General features: G+C 39.1%; 1 protein-coding gene across 1 annotated transcript in view; it reads right to left on the bottom strand.

Annotated features, from left to right (window-relative positions):
• Nucleotides 1-2729: 2729 nt before the first annotated feature.
• Tmc1 (transmembrane channel like 1) overlaps nt 2730-23022 on the bottom strand; it is a 96520-nt gene continuing 76227 nt past the window's right edge. Inside the window, exons 15-20 of the mRNA XM_050160281.1 lie at nt 17550-17617; nt 11891-12130; nt 8280-8405; nt 4696-4774; nt 4539-4590; nt 2730-2842 (exon numbers count right to left, since the gene is read on the bottom strand). Of these exons, the coding sequence (XP_050016238.1) occupies nt 2730-2842; nt 4539-4590; nt 4696-4774; nt 8280-8405; nt 11891-12130; nt 17550-17617 (678 nt within the window). The remainder of the gene's footprint in view (nt 2843-4538; nt 4591-4695; nt 4775-8279; nt 8406-11890; nt 12131-17549; nt 17618-23022) is intronic.

Here is a 23022-nt window from a genome sequence, read left to right on the forward strand (position 1 = left end):
GAGGCTATGGCCTTGATGACCCAGCAGTGGTAGCCTACAGGGCAGTGGTTCCCCAATGCTAAGTCACTGGCCCTTCCCATCGTCGTTCACTATGTTCATAAAGAGAAGTGAAGAGTACTTCGGAGCCTCCCAGGTTGTTTGCTGAAGTTACTGGCCACCACCAGCTGCAGCTGTTTAAAACAAGAGAGAGAAAGAGAGATAAAAAATAGGCAAATGAAAATTCAGCTATCAGTGCACATAATGATTCTAAATGAGGTAGTTTGAAATCTACTATCTTTCCAGTTTGTTCCACTTTAAAACAATATTTGGAATTTTGTAGGGAAATATCTCTATGTCATTTTACAAAGTTCTCACAAATTCTAGGGAAAGAAGAATACAAGTGATTCTTATTTGGTCCACAATGACTTTATGCAATAAATATAGAAACCTATTTCATTTAATTTTTTCAGATAAAAGTTTCTTTTGTCATTAGACACTCAATGCACATTTCTCAATAACTATCAACAGTATGGGAACCAGATAACTATCATGTTATACATTATAGCATCATTTTAAGCAATAAAGATAATAGTAAATCTTAACTAGAATTTATGTCATAGAAATCATGGCTTTCCACTCACAATTTTAAAAACTAATCTAGTAACATGAATTCCATAGATACACTATATCAGGATGCTTCTAATCCTTCATCTTTCAATAAAAATAGGCAGTGCTCACCAGTCCCCTAAGGCAAACTGCATCCCTGTAGGTAAACACTCTCTGAGTAATTGTGTGGATTAAGCAGAATCATTACGGAGAAAAAATTAACTCACTTCCCCCTTAGCAGAGGATAATGTTTGCCTAGACTGCGAAGGAGAGTGCCCTGGACTGAACAAGCAGAACCTTTGGGAGGCAATGTGAATGCCTGCCATGGAGGAGAGATCAGAAGCACCTGAGAGCTGAGGAACAGGAAAACTAATGGGTAAACAAGAAACTTGTCAGTAAGAGCAAACAGAAATACTAAACCAGTGGGGAAAAAGAAGATGAGAAAGAATGGAATTTACACAGAAAAATCCCCAAAGACACGGTGATCAGGAACAGCATCTTTTAGAAATGAAAACGCAAGGTAAGGATGGGGTTTCAGGTATCTAAGAGGCAGTCAGAAGATGGATGAGGAGGATGGTGACACATTTGAGTTATTCCAAGACTTCAGAAGCTTAAGCTGACAGATGGTGAGTTCAAGATTCACACCAGTCTTGAGAAACCTAGGAAGTTTGAGACCAGTCTGAGCTACAAATTGAGATCCTGCTTCAGAAAACCAACAAATAAAACAAAAGACAATCAGAGTCTCTGATCAATTTCTCTTCTTAGCACCAATGTATAACTTCTCATATGGGCAGAAGATTGGGGGACTTTCTTTTTCTTCCTGGAAAAAGTAAAATACAAGTGTTCAATATCTAGAAAACTACAAGGAGTTCCACAGTGAAGACAAGAAGCTCACATGAATGATTTGTAAGCTTGAAGTTGAGACCCACCCACACCCTCATCCCCCCATTTGCTAGGCTGACGTTTGGTGCTGATTTTTCTGGGACAGAAAAACTTAAATATATTGACAGGGTTTCATGGAGTTCTTTACCCACACCCCATTCATATACTCAGAGCATGCAAATTTGATTTGTACCTTGGATGTCAGGAGCCACAGACAAACAAAGGGAAGGTTTTAATGGTGACCAATGTCAGAGGAAGACAAAGCAGCTTAGAGAAAAGAGACTATGAAAAGCTCAGAAACTTCAAAAAGAGGAATTAGTATTTTCATGAAGAGAAGATATTACTATTTTTAAAAAGAATGGGATGCCATTTAGAAACTAAAATAATTTGGCAAAAGTCAAGTTATGATGGCTAAAGTAAAAAGACCAAAAGAAAATTTAAAAATTAAAGCTAAGAAAAGCAGTAATTGTTAAAGTAAAAGGACATAGAATAAGAAATAAATAGGAATTTTACAAACTTGTCCAAGATGCCAAATATTAGGAATTCCACAAGTAGAAAACGAATAGAAAGAAATCACTAACAAGTAAATCGAGAAAATTGCATGCAGTTAAAGTGCCTGAATTTCCAGAGTGGTGGGGGCTTCTACAACAGAGACAGAATGTAGAAGAGTGTAATTGGATGAGTAGCAGAAATTTAGATATTGGATTAGTGAAATAAAGAAAAATATTTATATTGAGAAAATTAGTATAGGAAATAATAACATCCTAATCCAAACGGGTAACGTGAGCAGAATGCTTAGAGTGTGGATGTGAAAAGAGTCAAATCCTTATTTGCTTTGGAATCAATAATTAATTGACAATAAAATGAAGAGGTAAAGAAACAGCCAAAATGTGCCATTTGGAGATGAGTACCTCAAGACCCAAGTAAGAGAGCTAGAAAAGTTTGTCTTGGTGTAGTTGGGTTGGGAAGCTGAGAGCGGAAGACAACTGTCTAGAGTAGGGGAAAGGGGCTGATTTGTAACTTTGTAAAAGAGTTCATAATCGTGTGCATCTCCACAGTGCTCCTCTGTAGCACTGGTTGGGGCAAGACTAGTCTGCAACCTGTACAACACCGTGTTCACTCATGTCAGCTTCTCGTGATTCCTCTTACATTTCTGCATGCTGGGAGAAAATAAATAGCTTTAAAACTTAAGCTTAAAGGAGATAAGAAAGCAATGCCTTGAGTCATGCTCTTTAGGGCCATCCAGCAGTTTTTCCCTTTTCTTAAACTGTTGGGCCCTCCTCGGTGCGTTTTATGTACATCAGGAAGCTGAACAGGCCTATCTTCTGCGACAAGTCCTCACTGGCTGCAACTCTTGCCCAGATCCAGTTACTGACTGAGAGGTCACAGGTTATGACGCAAGTGGGCTTGATCTTAAATGGCAGAATCCCACAGAATTACAAGGAAAGAAATTCCCTCATCATTCTCAGGAAGCTATTCAAATTCAAGGCTCAGTTCTCTTGGGAGTTAATATGTGGGCAAGGGCTTGGATGTGGATCCAATAGTAGCTTGGTAGACACCAGCTGCAGTGAAAACAGCCTGCTCTCAATTGAGTCACAAGGAAGTGGACTCGGTGTTGAGCAACTCTCATTGCAGATTTTAAGTGAAGATCCAGACATGTAATCCCAACTACTCGAGAGGATGAAGCAGGAGAATAGCAATTTCAAGGCCACCTGGGCTCTATTGTGAGTTTAAGACCAGCCTGATCAACTTAGACCTTGTCTCAAAAATCTTGAAAAAGACAAGAACAAACAAAGAACGAAAACACCAGTTTGTAAGGAAGGAAGCATGGAATTTTGGCTCAATGAGAGATCTTGCTCAAAGCTCACAAGGCTTTGGAGTTTCAACCTCCAGTTTCAGCAAAACAAAAAACAAGTGCTCCGCAGATTTACAGGGCCAAGTTCACGTGCTTTAATAAGTGTCTCTTTTAAAAATTAAATCGATTTGAGTTGAATATTTTTCAAAATTGCTAACAAGAGATTAAAGTTCTACTACTAGAAAGAATTTATTAAAATTTATGAGTTAGGAAAGATTTTGTTCAAGTTGTTCAGTATCTTTTTACTATCATTGTGTTGGTGGTGGAGGTTGTGGTGCTGGACCAAGACCCATCATTAGTTTTTGCCAATAAAAGTACCCTTTATTTGAACAATGATGCACTGCCTTGTTTTCAGGGGGTTAGGTCTAACTTCACCACCGTAGATACACAAATCCTAGCTGTAATATTCTTGACTAGTGATGGTAAATAAGAAGTCTTTATGCCCCGTACGTTTGTAATTTATTTTTGTGAGTTATTTATACCACTTAGCTGGTTACATCTTTAGATGCAGACACTCAGCAGTTAGAAGCATATTTTAAACATTGAGGTGGTTTAACAGGCAGTATAGTTATCCTGCTAACATACAACTGCTATCCTAGTTGTTTGATAGGTCAACTCCAGAAGGTTGCAAATTCAAGGAAAGCCTTGGCTGCAGAGTGAATACAAGGGCAGCCTTAAAAACCCAGTGAGAGCCCATTCCCAAATAAGCAAATAAAAAGTCTGAGGACACAGTTTTGTGTAGGTTGATCCTGGGGTTAAGCCTCAGTGTTAAGAAAATAATAAAAGTGAAATGTGATAGGATAGAAAAAAACTTCTGATGGTGACTATGGTGAGTTCAGAAGGGGATTCTTTTGGTAGCTCCCATTTTCCGCATGTATAAAACTAGTCAAAGGAAGCCCTAATGCATTTGCTATTTGCACATGACCAGAGGGAAGTATTTATCATTTTCTGTCAGGTGTTAAGATCACTTTTTCATCTGGGCCCCTAAGTTTACACTGTTGAATTTTTCCATCCTTTTTTTTTTTCTAACCACCTCCCACGGAAGAGAAATCAACACCTTGGATAGAAACTTAGGAAGATTTGAGACGATGGATGGTGGGAACCATGGAAAGAGCTATTGGGGGCAACGATGCACTGGCCATCAAATGCTTCATGTGGAGGAAGATGAGTATACTCTTTAGGAACACTAAACATCCAAACAAAGCATATCACCAACCTGCTCGAGCAGCTGCCATTTTCTTGTTTCGCATTTTGTTCTCCAAAGCTTGCTACACAATAAAAAGGGAGAAAAGAGTACATTCAGATTTCTTCTAATTGACATTGGTAAAGATAATATAGACTATATGTATGTAGTATATATAATTATACTGTACCATTTTCATCTTCTTTTTTAGATCCAGATTTGCTGCTTTCTGGCCCTTGGCAGTAGCATTGAGATAATAGATGGTCAAACTAAATTAAAATATAAAATAGAATAAAATAAAATGGATGGCATTCCTGTTATTCTCCTTAAGACTATATTAACCAATGATAGCATGAAATGGGACACAAAGGTACTTTCTACTCAAAGGGTGATATTCTGAATGTAAGAACTGAGGTCCAGAGAAGTAAAGTGGTATACTTAGAACCTGTGTTTGGAGATGCCCATTTACTTAGCAGAGAGGATGAAGCAGGAAGATTTCATGTTCACTGGCTAGGCTACATTGGAAGTTCAAGGCCAGGTAAGGAAACAGAGTGAGACCTTGGGGATAGAATAGCAGGTCACTCGTCTAACATGAGTAAAGCTATAGGTTCAATCCCCAATATGACTACAATGAAGCACAGTTAAAATTAGACAATGACTAGGGTGAAGCCAGAAAGCTGACCCAAAGGTTTTGGATATGCCACCTAGCATGCTATCCATCGTTCCACAAGACCCAGTGTCAGCTTCTTGGAAGTGTATTATCATCAGTTTAAATTATAATTGCAGTCACCTTCTGAACAATGGCAAGAGCAGCAATGAAAACAGCAGGTCTGCTGAAGTGTAGGGAACGGGCTGAATGTTTGAACTCGCTATTTGGCCTTTAGCCTTTACAACCAAGAATAAAATCCTCAAGGACATAAGTTCATTAACATGGATTTCCCACCCCCCCCCCACAGAATACAACGTTTGCCTTTCTTCCTCCCTCAAAAAGAAACTGTTTCACCAAGGAAAAATTTTGGATTTTAAATGGCATTTACATTTCTAGAGAAAGCAAATTCCAGCTCAACGATTCTGACAAAATAAATATCCTCATTTTCTCTTTGGGCAAAATGAACCAGCAAAGGGGAACTGTAGTAAAAAGGAAAGATAGCTGGTGCTGGCCCCACTACAAATAACGGGAGATTGAACACGTTTTCTCTGCCCACCCACATGCCAGGGAATATCCTTTATGAGCCATCTGGTGCTGGCAGCATAATTATTGCCACGGTTTAGTTGGGTTTATCTCTTCCGTGGTTAGCTAGAGCTTGCCTGAAATTACATATAGGAAAACATCTGGGGCAGCATCTGGCATGAACTTGTGTGTGTGTGTGTGTGTGCTGTGTGTGTGGGGTGTGCGTGTGTGTGTGTGTGTGTGTGTGTGTGTGTGTGTGTAGAATAAGAATTTTCTCGGAAAAGTTTTTGGACATAGGTCAATGTAAAGTTCTCAGTTCTGGGATTCCTTAAGCCTCTTAGCTGGGTGTGCCTCACATTTTCACTGACAGCACCTACAGAAATCTAACCCAAACACTATGTGAATACCGAAAACAATCCAAGTGGCTTTAATATAGTCTACTGGGAAATTCAAAATGCTTGTAACATTCTCTAATTAATGGTAATAAAAAATCCAAGTCAATTGTTGGAGCCTCTTAAAGAAGAACGTGGGGCAATGGAGTTTGGGGGAAAACATCAGTAGTAAACTGCAATTTGGATTTAAAGTCTTAAAGCAAAATTTAACCCCTTCAAGGAAATCTTTTTAACCCTTGTGCTGCCACGTTCCCTCTGTGTCAAGAACTGTGAAACTATGGCTCACACACCAGAGTCAGCACCCCTGAGTGCTTTCTTTACTTCTTATACCAAGGATGTTCTTTGCATCTTTAGATGTTTAACTATATGTCATGACCAATTTTCTCTATCCCCCTATACTATCTACTTCTGCATCGCTAAGAGTATGCCATAAGCCTGCCTGATGTGCCAATTTTTTGCTGTTGGGTCATAAGTGTCCTAGGACAGCTACAGATAAGACTCAACACCTGTGTAGTCTACAGTGTCGTGTTGCTGTGTCCGCTGTTTTTGGACACCCTTGAACCATTCCCAACAAGCAAATTTTAGACCTTCTGGCAGTCCCACTGATTCTAAACTTTTGTTGGTGCAAATGAACAGAAGGAACCAAAGCAAGAGGGACAGGTGAGTCTTTGTCCCACTGATTGACCACTTCATTCCAGAGCAGGTCATCCGTGTGCTAATGACAATGCGATTAATGCAGCTCTTCCTTATGATTATTGTGGGAAAAAAAATGAGTCACTCTGGGGTCCCTGAAACAGGAGTAGCATAAAGTCCTGAGGAAGTTTGGCAGATCTTTAGAGACAGGCATTCTAATACTGTTGTCCCTTTGCTTAAAAGCAAGTCTCACAATAAATTATGAATGTAGTAGCAAAGGTTTGAATGCCTATCTGTCTGTCTGTCTCTGTCAGACAAGATCTCATTTGTACTATTAAAGAAACTGAACCAAAGGCCACAGAATCCTTATGAATATGCTCTCAGAAACCGCACTCCCAAGAAATTGTGGAGAAAGAAAATCAGTTCAAGGGCCACCTGGCGAATGATGTTTCAAAGAAGCATAATCTAGAGACCAGCACTGCTTCTTAATCAGGCTCTGTGACATAAGACCGTAACATTTGTTACTGTTGCAGGAGCTCTGAGTTGCAATCATTCCCACCTGGAAGCTGCTGCCATAGAAACGATATGACCACTGAATTTCCTGGGGGTCTGCCTGGGTCCCGCTTTACCATGTTAGTATGAAGCTCACTTAGAAACGAGCATGTCAGTCATTTTGTTCATTTATAGAAGATAACCCGGGCCTTGTTCTCACCCCTTTCTGTGACTATGGCCATGAATCTGGCCATGAGGAATGGTCACGATAACTGAGTCAGCATCCAGCTGGTTTATTCCAAGCTAGTTGGAGTTTCAGCTCTAAGTTTTGCTCATTTCACCTTTAGATTCAATCCTCCATAGCAACCTTGTAGAGACAGCATCCTTAGAAGTGACTTCATGCTTGCTGCCACTGACCCAAAGCAACAGTGGTTCCAGGAGGGGCTGGCAGGTAAAGAGGAGCGTATCTCTCCTAGTTCTTCCAGAAGACGAATATTTTATACTGCTCAATCCCAAAGTGAAAGGAAAATAGAGACAAAATCCTTCAGCTAAATGTTCTTTTATAAATCACTCTGACTTTTCAGGGATAGCCTGGGGTATCTGGGGAACGCTCTGCTCCTCTGATTCTGTTACTGCAGATGCATAGTTATTGACAGCCCGCTAAGAAAAAAAAAGAATGGGGTAGGGTTTTTTTAAAAATGTTCCTTTGGTCTTTAGCCCTAAAATATGGCCTAGGGGGTTCCCAAGGGGAATATTAACACAGAGGCTCCTAATTTCTGTATTCACAGCCATCTGCTATATGGAACAAGAGGTGGGGGCCATGCCACGAAGGGGAATTCCACATGCTGATTAGATTTAGCGCTTAGCACTCCTGTTTCCCTTGCTTTAGCTGTTTACTGATAATTATTTTGGTTACTTGGGAACAAATCTTATAATCCTAGGGAGGCAGAGAGAGATGCAGATGGCTGTGAATCTCATCCAGCAGGAGCAGAAGGTGACTTGCGCCGTTCAGCGCCTACCATCATGCAGTCAGCAAAGAATTTGGAGGAGAAGGGGCTCAAATGGAGACGGAGAATAAACACATACGCCATCACCAGAACCACAGCAATGACCAGCCCGGGGTTAGAGAGCTGCCGCAGGATCTTCGCCATCCAGCTCGGGAAATCATGTTCCAGGGTCTCGCCAATGACTTCAAACATCCTGTTTTTACCACTGGTGGTGGTAGAGGGGGGTTGAATTTAAAACAAAGGTAAAACACGGCTACAGTGAGATCAGAAACTATTTCTCCAACACTGCAAAGGTCCTCTTGTGGGTTAAGGATCTGATAGTGAGCTGTCCATCTAACACTCTGAACCACATCTTGTTAACTAAAGGGTACACTATGAACAGAGCAGTCTCGTCTTAGTACACACAGAGGCGCCAAGTATTTAGGAAAATTACTCACAGCTTCAGAAGAATTTTAATAATGTACTTCTAAAATTTTGATTGAGAGGTATTTTATGTCTAGCAATTCAAACGCTCCCAAGACAGCTGCTCTGGGAGGACGCTCTCTCTGAACTCGGTATTCAGTGCACTCGGTTTTTAATTGGCTTTGGAAATGAACACGAGAAATAGACTGGAGGGATAAAATCGGCAAACAACCCAACATCTCATTCCACACCACGGCTTCTACTCATCAACCCCCAGCTGACTTCATTTATCAGAGATCTAAGTGGCAGCTGCACTCCTGAAGGAGGAGCCTTGCACACACAGATCCCTCATGCTGGACAGCTCCCAGTGAGAGCCCCCTGAGGGTTTAGGGTCTAGGAAAATCAGCTCCTCTGAACTAGAACGGTGAGAGCAGAAAGCTTTCACTTAGTGTGGAATGTCTAGAATCGGTGAACTACTCACGGTGCCAAGTTACTTCCTTTGAATATGTATATTGATCCTCCTATAAAATGTTGTAATTCACAGAAAAGTGAAATAGGCATGTTTTCAGTTATGTTAGTATAGCATTACATATGTTTATTTTTGGTTTTTAATCTTTTGATATTTAAGCAAAATGGATATGCCCCACAATCCCCAAATCAGATGGAGTTCCCCCCCCCCACTTCAGATTGGACAAATACTGACTTTCAAGAGACAAGGTGTAACCCCAAGTAATTATCAGACTATGGATTACAGTGTTTTCCTTTACAACAGACAGATAAGAGCTGGCTCAAAAATCTAACTGAAAGGGACTAATGGCGACAACAATGTCAAGCACTGTGCTCACTGTTAAAGCTCCACATGCTTGGATCTAGTGTATGACCTCAGATTGAGACCTCTGAACATGAACAAATGAACACGAACAAGCATGAACAAATGCCAACATGCTTGCTGTTATTGTTTTAGGTCTATGGGAGAATAATCAGCACTTAATGGATAAATATGTCTAAATTTTTTATGCCATATAGGATTATTGCTTTATAGGAAAAATATAAAATTGATACAATGTAAAAAGAAGGTCAGGGGAACTGAAGAACTATAAACTGTTCAGAATTATTGATGAAGACAGGAAGAGGCTATCAGATTGGAGGAAACATGGTTGAACATTTAGAAACATTCTCCTCATATTGTTATCAAAGAAATAGTTTTTAAATTACCAACAATTTACATTACATCCCCTAAATAATGATTTTAACAATTTTCTAAAAAAACTTAGCAGAATGTGTTGGGAAAGTCCAGCAAATTGTTTTGCTGGGTAGGTAAGTGGGCTATATACACCTTAGCTGAAGACACACCAATAACCTGAAAACAACCAGACAGCATTAGTGTCCTCATATTCAAATCTGAGATCAAAATTCAAGTTTCATATTAACCTCTTTCAAATGCTTTATTGCTGGTTTGCTGCTTGGCCCAGGTACCAGATGTGGTCTAGGAACCTTCGCTTGGCAGAAGTGTAACACTGCACCACCCAGTTCCTAAGGGTAGCAAACCACAGGAATTGTGATTGTCTCATTCTAGAACAAAGTAGCCTTTCTGACCTTTGGAGTAGGGGCAGAGGGAGTTGAGCATTGGCTTGCTCCAAAGGAAGGAAGTTGCTGGAAAGCTACTAGAAAACAGCAAACCTCTTTCTTATGCCCACTGTCAACATGTGGTGCTTTCTGATCTCAAAAATAACAATATTGATAGTCATTGTACCTAAATGTGTCAATCAGAAATTTACGGTAAAAGTCACATACTATGCCATTTTTGCCGTCCCTTGTTTCCTGGTAAAAATCGGTGTAAGTTGGTTTTGCTGAGGAACCCAAAAAACCAGAAAGCCAGCGGGAATGCAACTTAAGAAGCTAAAATTGTATAATCATTGCATGTTTCTGCCTGGTAATTCAAGTCTGGATTCAGTTGTGTCACCACCCAGCTTGGCATTTAGGTTTCCCTCACTTTGCATAAAAGAGCAAAGGTTCATTCCAGTGTTGTGCTGGGGAGGATGAAGATCAACTTTTTAATAAAAGGTAAAAACATCTTTATAATGTACCTTAGATATAAACTCACATGGATGTTTCATTAATGGTAGACTTTTCAAGGGTTTGTTATTTAAATTTTGCTTTTGGGTTAATATGTCAGCTTCAAGACTGCAATTTCCTATTTTGTCTCCAGATGTCACTGTCTGCATTATTTATTTCAGCCTACTTACCAACAGATATGTGAGCATATGTATGCTTGCACATGGAGGCTCAAGTGTACAAGCAAACACGTAGAGCAACAGAGAGAGATGTACAAGGCTTATCAGTCAGTTTCCCAAGTCTGATAGATACCAGATAATTCTGAACCTTTTTAGGAACAATAACTGAGGGAATTATTGGTTTGAAACATAGTAAATAAAAACTTCGTCTTAGGCAACAAACATTCTGACTTGAGAAATCCCTTGGGCGTGACAACACACAGGGAAAATTGTATTTGACCATTAGAGCATTGGGTCTAGCATTTACAAGACTTCCTGCCTTCACACTCTCTTCACATCAAATGCACGCCTACGAGAAACAACAGGTAGAGATAACTGGGGGACTTGTGGGTTCATGAGTAGCTTTGAGAAAATGAAATCCTGTCCTCAGGATCCCAAAGACACTGTTTCTTGAGGTGTATTTCATAAAAACTATAGAAAAGCTGGCTTTAATGAGTCAAAGTGCTTTCTGAATCTTGATGATTGATTGGAGTGACACGTGGGTAGAAAAATTGTGAAAGGAGCATGCCAAATTTCAGTTTATGAAGTCCCTTTGGATCACAATATTTACCACTCTCTTTCAATGTGCATCGTCATTTAATAGTGATTCCACCTCTTATTTAATCAATGGGAAATTATTTTTTTCAAGGTCCACATGAAATCTAGCAAAAGCTGATTTATGAGTGGATCTAATGATGCTATAGCATCAGGAAAACACTCATGTCTGCACTTGCATAGTCAACTGTTGCTCTTGGCTCTCCCAAATATGGAAACAGCAAGACTTAGCATCTATATTGTATCCTTACAAAATATTTCCCCTTTATGACTCTCAAGAGAGACAATAGATGGGAATTGTCTGAGATGTTCCATGTCACATGATGACATGACTACCAAAGAATCTCATTTCTACCAATGACAAATGTCATGATTTTTAAAAGCCGGTACAGTGAATGACCAACCCCATTTCAACCCAAAATAAATACTAGGCTCAAGTCAAATCTGAAATATGAGAGACCTGAAGGGCCCACAATCAAAGGATGGTGGGAGGGAGACGATCATGTAGAGGACGGGCATGGTAGACAGGAAGAGGATGAGCAGCAGCATGCCAAGGTAGAAGTTGTTGGATCTGGAAGCTTTAAAGACTCTGGCCTCAGGAACATTGCAGCACATCACAGCCCAGCACTGGAAGTACATGGATGTGTGGAGCCTGAGGATGTTGATGCCTGGAAGGCTCGGGGCAAAGAAGGAGCCCATCCTAGAAAGGAATGAGAACACTGCTCAATTCCAAGTCCAACACCAAGTTGCACACAACCTCTTCATTTTACATTACGCCTCTTACCAAAATCAAAAACCATGTTGCTAGACACAATCATAAATACCACGTCTATAAATAGTCCCATTTAGAAAAAAAAATTAACTCGTTTAGTTTGATGAGAAAGTTCATTTGCACAGCAATCTGAGTTTCAATACATCAATAAAAACCAGAGAGAATGCTATACTTACTTCACAGAGTAGAGCTCTATTTTTTAAACTGTCCCAAGTATAATAAAATCTTTATATGTTTAGAACTTTAGTTTTAATAGTTTGTACTTCCTAAGTGCACATAGTAACTGTTTAACTAAGTGTGGTTACTTTTAATTGTCACCCCGACAAAAGCTAGTATCAGCTGGGGAATATTTTTTTTTTTTTTGATTTTTCGAGACAGGGTTTCTCCATGGCTTTTGGTTCCTGTCCTGGAACTAGCTCTTCTAGACCAGGCTGGCCTCGAACTCACAGAGATCCTCCTGCCTCTGCCTCCCGAGTGCTGGGATTAAAGGCATGCGCCACCACCGCCCGGCTCAGCTGGGGAATATTAAAAGTATCAATCAGGGATTATTTAGATCAGGCTGACTTGTGGGTACGTCTGTGAAGAATTATCTTGATTACATTAATTTGGAAAGACCCGCACACTATGGATGGCACCATCCCCTAGGCAAGAAATCTGAACTAAAATAATATGAGCATATGTATTTATATATTCATTCATTGTTTTCTGCTTTGTATTATAGACAGAATATGACTAGCTTTTTCAAGTTCCTCCTACCTTGACATCCCTGATATGATGGACTGTCATCCAGAATTGTGAGCTATAATAAGTCATTGGTCCTGTAAATTGCTTTTGTAAGTGTATTTTAATCACAACAGGGAGAAAAACAGAGGAACTAAGGCGGTGAAAATTTTGTATACTTAAGAAACATTTTTTAAATAGGAAGAAGAAATTATCTTATTGCACTTTAACCATCCTAAAGTTAATCCTTTCCTTTGAAAAGTGAAATCTTGCCACAATTGCAATTATCTTGCCTGTAGGATGCCAAGCAACAAATCTGAATGATGTCATAATGAACTGACTGCAAACTTTGTAAGAAGTTATTTTTTAATGGGAAGAGAGATTTTAAAACATCACTGTGTACCTTTGCTACACATCACTGTAACTAGCAAGAGAAAAATTGGCATTTAAAAAGAGAATAAGTTACCAATTGTTCCAGTTAATTAGAATTACAAAGCTTAGCACCTGGCTGCTCAGGTCCACCTTGTTCTAAAACTCAGGGTTGCATGTGTGACTTGTTTGGACTAATAAAAGATGATTACATATAAGATCCCTCAGTGCTGGGAGAAAACTCGACCAGTCCTATGTGGTTTTGTGTTCTCTTCCAACTGCCCTGAGGGTAATGTTCCAGGTAGAGGCTATTCCATCAGCAAGCACTTCTAAAGTAAGGATAAGGCATGGTATCAGAGCTCTCCCTCAGCTTACAGCAGATATTTTATTGCTCTATGTTGTGAAAATGAGAGGGGTTGTGTTTCATTTATGTACAACCTGAGCCCAAGATGAAATTTTGCACAAAATTCAAACTCTAGATTTTTTTAAATCTACCTACCTCTGTGTGTGCACATGTAAACATATGTCATATGTAAGTAATTTATAAAACTAGAAGAATGTCCATCAAAGCCTATAGCCACTTACTCTATGATGCATTGGTGGTTGAATGTGGGATAGTTGTGTTATGCATAATTATGATTTGATTATTGTTTGGAAAGATAAGCATAATATAAGGAGATATGATTGTGTATCAAGATGATAACAAATAGACTCTTTTTTTTTTGGTTTTTTTCAAGACAGGGTTTCTCTGTGGCTTTGGAGCCTGTCCTGGCACTAGCTCTGTAGACCAGGCTGGTCTCGAACTCACAGAGATCCGCCTGCCTCTGCCTCCCGAGTGCTGGGATTAAAGGCGTGCGCCACCATCGCCCGGCTAACAAATAGACTTTTGATGACTAATCTTGGTTGTCAACCTGGCTACATTTGAAAGTGACCCAAGCAGCTTAGCATACCTGCCAAGGATTTTTCTTGGTTGTATTATTTGAGCTGGGAGACCCAGCCTAAATGTTCAACATTTGAAATTAGAAGATCCATCTTACATCTAAGCCACACCTTCTGGTGACATGAAAAGACATGGAACAACGAAGCTCGTGCTTTCTGTCTGCTTGCCCTCGATCTCACTGGCTCTCGATCTCATCTATATTGAGGTATTCCTTTCCTGGTGTTAGAACTGATTTCTTTAAAATCCCAATATTAATTAAAAGCTTGTGGTTGTATAGAACCTTTTTGAGACTCCATCATCAGACTGGGACTACTAAGATTTCCAGTCTCGTAGACAGAACTATCAGCTGATCTTTGGCCTTTCTGTCAGGATACAGCTATAGCTGGACTACTCAGACCACAGCCTGTAAGCCACTCAAATTATTTTTAAAATACATATATGTATTTTATAATAATATAAATATAATAAAATTTTATTATAATATTTTAAATGATATTATAAATGCAATAAAATACATATGTGTATATTTGTATTTTAATCTATTAGTTCTGTTCCTTAGAGAACCCTGACTAATACAGTAGGTACACAATAATTTTATAATAAACATGGAAATGATATGCACATGACTGACAGGCATAACTTAAAAACACAAGTCCTGGCACAATAATGCCTCAGTCTTAATGTCGTCACCTCATCTTGGTTTGTGACTTATAATCAGCTCATCCCACTAAGTCCCTTACCCAGACCTAATGCCATCATCTTCCAGCTTAAAAAAAAAAATATGCCATCTTAGCTTTATAAAATGGCTTTCTTCTAAGATGATAAAAGCAAAGGAAAACATTTTTATTTGGCCCTCCTTGTTGCTCCAGGGGCATGCACATATCAGGTAAATTACTCAACCCTGAGCATGTGATGGGGTAAAGGCGACAGGTCTGGAAGGATGATGCCTAATGGATCTGAAACTCTCCACTTTCCCATCACTGTTCACTAAACAGTGTCTACTGCCCCTTCTATATCCTGATCTTTTAAAATTATTATGTGCTTTTCCCATTTCAGCATATTACAAAAATATATGGTATTTAGTTTCAAACTAAGTGTATCAGTGAATTAAATCACAACAAATGTTTTCACTTTGGCAATATCTGTGCAAGTGGTCTACAGTCTTCAGCAGCAATAACTGAAGGTCTTGAGTCACAAACTGATGGGATGGAGCATAAAAATCCCTATCGTGTTTTGATTATTTCAATAGAAAATGGCTAATAGGCACTAGCTCCTCACGTTTATAAACCAGCAGGATCATAGTGTATGTGGACCCTGTGCCGAAAGAATATATTATTCTTACATGTTACCCTCCCCACACCTTCCGACCATACCACATCCGCATCCCCTCATCAACTTCCTGGAAGTTAGGCAAAGAATATCCATGCCAAGTCCTGACCTCATGGTAAGGGGAAGAATAAGATTTATTTTGCCTCAGGATAAACTCAGGAGTGTGTGCTTCTCTGTTACATTCACAAAACACGAATCACTTCCTGACCTGGAGAGATGTTTCATTTATGTTTAGTCTACTTGACTCAAAGACAAAAATTGGTATGTAATTTAAAACCTAGACTTTCTTAAAATTATATACCCGTGTACCTAAAGTTTTAATTGAATTCACCAGAGACAAGCCTGACCAGTGTGAAGAATGAACACTAAGTGGCAATACAGAGATTTCAAGCATGCAGTTTGCTGTCCATTAACAAACTGTAAAAAAAAAAAAACAAAAAAAACAATTATATCCTCTCAGTATTGTAGTATGAACAATAGCAGACTCGTGACAAAATTACAAGCAAAATCAATCAGGGTAGTAATTACAATGACTTTTTGGACAATAACAGTGATTTCTGCTGTGTTAGCTCGAGAACACAATAGACATTCAGTGTAAGTCTACACCGGTGGCATCAGCAGTCCAGCGGCACTGGTGGCATTGTATGGACGCCACAGGTAGGACGAACGGGTTTTACAACACTCCAGTAGCTGTACTGTCTACTTCCTGCCATGGAAGAAGCTTCTCCTCCATGTGGGCTGCTCCCTCCCTCTCCTGAATCTGTGAGTCCTTAGGTTAGACCTCCTTGTCATTCTTCACTACATAGAAAATAAAGCAACTCTCTGGACACAGGATCCATATTTACAAAATATAGAAAGCAAGGGAGGGGACAGGAATTACATTCTTAACCATGTCTGACGTGACAACTATGAAAATATTTTTTTTTTTATTTGTACTAGTTCACCTATGGAGGCATAAATTCAACAGATCCCATTGATGGAATGATGGAGGCTTGGGAGTGGCCCTTATGTTACTGAAGCAAAATGATTTTCCTGTTTGCAGAGGGCTCCAGGCTCTGTCAGCATGCATTGGGTCTAATGATTCTGACTGGAAGATGTGCATGCTATATGAAGCTAATTTTTAAAAGAAGAGAAGAAACACCAGCAAAAGCTATTCTGGTGCCTGTGACAGGACAGTGGTATAGTTAGCCCTCAGTCCATGTCCCCAGGAAGAAAGAGCAGCCTCCTTGTAACTGTGTGTGGGGTGGGATGCTCAGCAGAGAGCAACAGATTCTAAGACACAGCATCCCCAGATGAATTGCATGCTGTGATTCAATTTTTAAAACTCAAAGCTGGCTTTCACTCTATCAACTTATCATAACCTGTCAGAATTGATAGTGAAAATGCCTCCACTTAATAGAAGATATGACAGCCTTTTCACATCAAAATAAAAATTCCCTTGTGCAAATGGCCCTGTTCAACACATTACAAAATGAAGATCTTATTTTTAACTTGAACTTCCTAAAATATGTGTTTTATCTAAATCTATAAGGTGCTGGGTTTGATGATATTTTTTTTAAAAAAAAGTTGCCATGTATGCTTTTACTATGTTTAAAGGTGGAAAGAAAATGTTACCAGTTTTTCTCAAAAGCCATGTACAACAACATAGTTCATTCCTAACAGGAACTAATGGGATTGACTATTGATGAGTGGATAGTTTCCTGTTCGATACTGGTGTGACAGGATGTAAGAAGAGAATCTTGAAATCAATCCAGCAGAAAGAGCATAGACTCTCAATTTTTACTGAAGGAGAACTGATGAAACAGGCTGATGATTTATTATTTATTTATTATTATTTATTATGTATCCACACCACCCATTTCTACCAAGGAAAATAAAGAGCTGGGATTCCCAGAATGGAGTCTTCTCTATACCCAGCTGCAATTCCTTCTACAACAGTGACCTGGGAGACATTTCCCTATGTGCTTAAATGTCCAACAGCTGACGTACCAGATCATGCCTTGGTTGAAGATCAGAGCGAGGACGTTGCCACTGATGTCAAATTCTGTGTATGAGGGCTAAAGAAAACACACACACTTGTGTTAGCATTTCAGATTGAAAACAACCAGCAAGTAGCTTCCCATCAATATACCTAAACCCACTACTTCCCTTCAACAACAGCAGCAGAGCAACAACTGGAATATACTAAACTAGAAGGATATAACACTTTTCAATACACAAAGACTCATTTTAAAAACTAGTCATAGGGTTGGCAAAATGGCTTCATGGGTAAAGGTGCTTGCTGCCAAACCTGACAAAGGCCCACGTGATGGAAAGAGAAAAAACAGCAACAAATCTTTGAAGCTATTCTTTGACCTTCACACATGTGCCCCCAGGGTATGTGTGTGGCATCCCCCAAATGAAAGTATGATGGAGCACTGTCATCTACCTGATGACAAGAGTAAAAACTGCATCTAATCATTAGAAACAGGATGACAGTTATTTTAAAAGCTTTCAAAACCTCACTTTCTTTGATCTGGTAAGTTCACAGGTAGGAATTTGTCTTAACAATGTCATCAGAAAGGCTGATAAATTTTAATGAGGAATGATGAAACCATTTAGGTGGCCAACATTAGATACATACCTATACTTGTACCATAATATATTGTTGCTGATAACTCTAACCAGTTTGGAAGACTATTAAATCAGTGAAAATTGTGTTCTAATGATAAATAAAAATACATAATAGCCTACTATATTAGTATAAATTTTTTTAAGAAATCTCATGTGGAACTGTCAGTAGAAAAAAGACCAGTAAGTCATCAGCAAATGGAAGTGACACAGAATCTTGTATATTTAAAAATTTTTCAAAAAAATGTGAACTAACTTTACAATAAAGTAAATATAGAAAAAATAAAACAAAATGTAGAAAATACTAAATGAAATGTCTAGCTATCATGACATAAACAATCCTGTCCAACTCACTGCAGCAGCTCCAAGTTGCTCTTGCATAGAGATCCCCAATACTATTGCAGTAGGTGCCTGTCCAAGGGCAGCTTATCCAAAGGCTTCCTCATGAGACATTATCTATCCTAGTAGGACATCTTCTAAATCAATGTTAATTAGCATGATCTAATTGACTACCAAATTGAGCATAGGAATTAAGAGGGTCAAGAAGATTGCATGAGGGAAACATGGGAGTGGCAGGTTCCTACGAACACTGCAGATCTTACTCTCTTCAGCCATAACAACAACTCCATCCCTCAAGACACTCATACATATACACACGTACACATAAATATGCACACACATATACACAAATACATGCACACTCATCCACATATACACATACATGATACGTACACATACATGCATACATCTATACATGTATACACGTGAGCACATACACATAAGCATACCATAGTGACAAGAGAGTATCTCAGTTTTTATGCCCGAGAACCAAGGGGCAGTATGGAAATAAAAGGTGGAAGGAAAGGAAAGAATGCATTGTATACATGTCTGAAATGGTCAAAGATCTAACTTAAATCATGTTGGAGGGCACATGCAAAAAGATAGGTCTTTGACTTGAAAACCCAACAAAGCTATCCCTACCTATCATGACCTCTTCTCAAAACCCTTATGAATTCAAGCCTCATATCACTTTCCCCATAAAACAAAACTATTTTTCCTTCACAACTTATAAATATGGACAGTCTACCTTGAAACAAATCCAGGGCATAAATAGCAAACATGCCAGAATATCATGTTTTAACAAGATCAAATGGCAAGATGAGACAGAAGGAAGAAAAGCCCTGTGTGTTCAAAGATGACCTGGATAATTTCAATATAAACTTATTCGAGACAGTGCTAGAGGATACATGTAAATTACTTATTTAGTCTGAAGTTTTACTGGAAGCATAATGTTCACTGGATACAAAAGGTTTAGCCTAAAACTTGTGTTCTAAAATCAACAACAAAAAAGTGTCCTTCACCTCACAAGTCTATGGGAGTAGAGATCTAACTTAGCTGATAGAGCACTGACCTGACACACACAAAAGCCCAGCTGTATACCCTAGCTCCAGAATAAAATGGGTTCAGTGGTGCATGCCTGTGATCTGCACATTTGGGAAGTGGAGGAAAAAGGATCAGAAAGTTCAAGATCATTCTTAGCTACATAGCAAGTCAGAAGCCAGCTTTTTATATGGAAGACCCTGTATAAATAGAAAAGAAAAAGAAGAGAGAGAGAGGGGGGGGGAAGAAGGAAAGGACGGAGGGAGGGAGGGATGGAGGGAGGGAGGGAGGGAGGGAGGGACGGAGGGACGGAGGGAGGGAGGGTGAGACAGAGAAAGAAAGAGAAAGGTAGACAGAAGGAAGGAAAGATGAATAGAAGGAAGTCAAGAAAGAGAGGGGGAGGGAAGGAGGGAGGAAGGGAAAGAGAGAGGAAGGAAAGAAGGGAGGGAGGGAGTGTGAGGGAGGGGAGAGAAAAGAAGGCAGGGGAAGAAACAAGAATTCCTCTAATTGGACAATATGCACTCCAAATCTCTCTGGAGGGCTCTGTCCTATGCCACCTTTTGCCTGGAGTATGAATTTTGCCCAGAGCCTGTGTGATTCCCCAAACACATTGGAAAGCTGTTTAGTTAGGTGATCTGCATCATCTGTGGCCTGGAACGGCTTTTTGCTGCTTTTTTAAGAATCAAACCTTCAGTTGTGGTTGCTTTTGGCATCAGGATTTAGCCAAGTATGGGGCATGTAACAAATTCAACCCTTTAAGTTCCTACTCTTTTATTTTCCCACAATGTCATTTTGAATGAGATATTTGAGACCTAACTTGCTGACTAGCAAAGCACAACGGAGGAGCTGGAGTGGCCGCTCAGTGGTCCAGAGCACTTGTGGCAAAGAACCTCAGTTCAGTTCCCAGCACCCACATGGGAAACCTCACAAGTAACTGTAACTGCAGCTCTAAGAGCCCCAACACCTTTTCTGGCTTCTGAGGGTACTAATACACATGCACGACACATTTGAACATGTAGATACTCACACATCACAAAAAATAAAAAGAAAGAAATCTTTATAAGAAAAGCATAAGGGACATACTGGGAATCCACTGGACTCCCCGACACAGCAGAAGCAACTGAAGGAATAAGCTGTTGGTTTTCTAAACTGACAGGAAACAGTGAGGCTGCAAGGGTGTCCTCTGTGCTTGTAGTCTTCTGCATGGACACTTAACTTGGAATTACATTTGAGCAATACGCTCTGCCCCAGTGTTTCCCGAGTGCTTGAGCAGGGCCAGTCACTCATCTCTTGGGGACCCAGATGGGATGGTCTGACTAGTATACATTTTTATGGATAACCCTGAGCCTCTTCATCAGATCTCAAGGAAATCTCTCATGGTTTTAGTTTGTATTAATGCAACAAAGATCTCCTTAAAAATACAAATATAAGGAAGATGAAGAACTTGTTCACACATACTGACATATAATTCTACATCTTCGCAGATACTCTTGACTCTTTTTGCTGATGAACACTAAGCTTGTTGTCAGTGTAAATTAAACGTTAGTTTAACACATTCGTTGTAACTAGGGAGCAATGACAAAAATAAAGAGAACAGAAGACAGAAAAGGCACCTTTTCTCTAGCCAAGCGAACCACCTTAGAGAAATACGTTGTAAGGAACAAATGTGTGGACAGCACTATGATGTATATATGATGATGTTTGCCTACTTTAATATAATTAAATGTCATCATGACAGTTATTTTAACAAAAATATAGTTCAACTGATGAAACTAAACTATTATAAATTTTTCTAAATCTAGCTGTAGAATATTATAAAAATGAATATTAATTAAATTAAAAATCATATTACATTTGTGGAAAAATTGATGAAAGTGCAGATCTTCATGATAAAAATAAACTAGATCCATAAAAATAGGAACTGAATGCTTTCCATCATTATGCAAGGTAGGGGGGCCTAAAACAGACATGAGATTAAAATTTAGACAATCTGGGGTGTTGAAGGGGAAGATGGAGGGAGACTAAGCAAAAGGTGACTATGACAAAATATATTATATGCTATATTTAAATACCATAGCAAATCTGATTGTTTTATACAATTAATCTATGTGAATAAAAATAAATTTTCGTTATAGAGGGCTATTTTGGCTTAGTAGTAGAGCACAAGTTAGCATGACCAAGGCCTTGGACTCAGTCCCCAACTCACAAATAAATACCACGCTATAATCTAGCAGTAACATGAAGATGTGGTGGCACATCCAGTGAGGTGCCCCAAAATAGACATGTAGATTCCCTGTCTCTCTAGACACACAGGTATATATATGTACACAAACACACATGCTAAATCTATAGTGGGACATATAAAAACATAATAACTATGCAATATTAAGATTATTTGATTCAGATAATTTAAATGTTCTCACTAGTGGTAGGATTATCTGTAGTTTTATTTTTATGTTTAACTTTATTGTATTTTTTAATTTTTTGACAAAAATCTCATATTTTTGAAATTCTGAAAAACAAAGAAATAATATTTTTGTGACAGAAACGACCACTCTTTTTTCTGTTTCTGAAGATACTTTTCTCTTTCTCTCTCCTTTCTCTCTCTCCTCTCTTCCCCCTCTTTCCTTTCTCTTTCCTTCTCTTATTTACTGTATTCTCACACACACACTCCAAATTCTGAGAACAATTGATCTGTCCTTTGCTATTTACCTTGTATGCCTTTTTTGATTCCTACAGCTCGCAAGATATAGGTAGTGGTGCTTGTAGAATTGAAGAATGACTGTCCTACTGCCTGAAGATGGGGGGGGGGGGTTCTGCCTGTTTTCCCAATTGGGAATGAGTCTAATATGGCCAGGTTTTCTAACATGTCAACAAATGAAATGTATTATGTAGAAATTCTCAGTTTTAAAAGAATGAGCTCATTAAAAATATCCAAGCACTAGGCAGGCAAACTAAAATCAAGACTTCAGGTTTAAGCTGAATCTTCTCTGTGGACTCCAGCTTCCTCATCTCCTCTATACCCCTCAGTACCTTGCACAGATTTGCTTATAGTGACCAGCACCTGAAGGCTTCCAAGGAAGTCAGTCAATTTGCAGATGATATAATTCACAACAAAGATACATGACCCAACATTAACATTTAATAACTTGTTTTGATTCTGAGCTTTCCTTCAAAGAACCTTCCAAAGCTAGAATGAGAGAAAAGTCTTCTTTTATGACTTAAAAACAGAAACAGAAACTCATTTCCTATACTTTGTACTAACCCAAGAGCTCTGTCAGCATGCAATAAATAATAAATTACAGTCATTTAATTACAGCTTTTATGCATCCAGGTCATGTTATATTGACTTTGCATTCATAGTCAACTTTTCTACCACTTAAGAAGAAAGTAGCAAGGGATAAAAGGCAAACAAAAGACAAACCATGATCTAAGAAAGAGATGGCAGTTTTTATGTCTGCCTCAAAGGAGC

Source organism: Alexandromys fortis, unplaced genomic scaffold, assembly GCF_014885135.2.
Source record: "Alexandromys fortis isolate MF-2015 unplaced genomic scaffold, M_Fortis_MF-2015_v1.1 scaffold_10, whole genome shotgun sequence".
NCBI classification, from domain to species: Eukaryota; Metazoa; Chordata; class Mammalia; order Rodentia; family Cricetidae; genus Alexandromys; species Alexandromys fortis.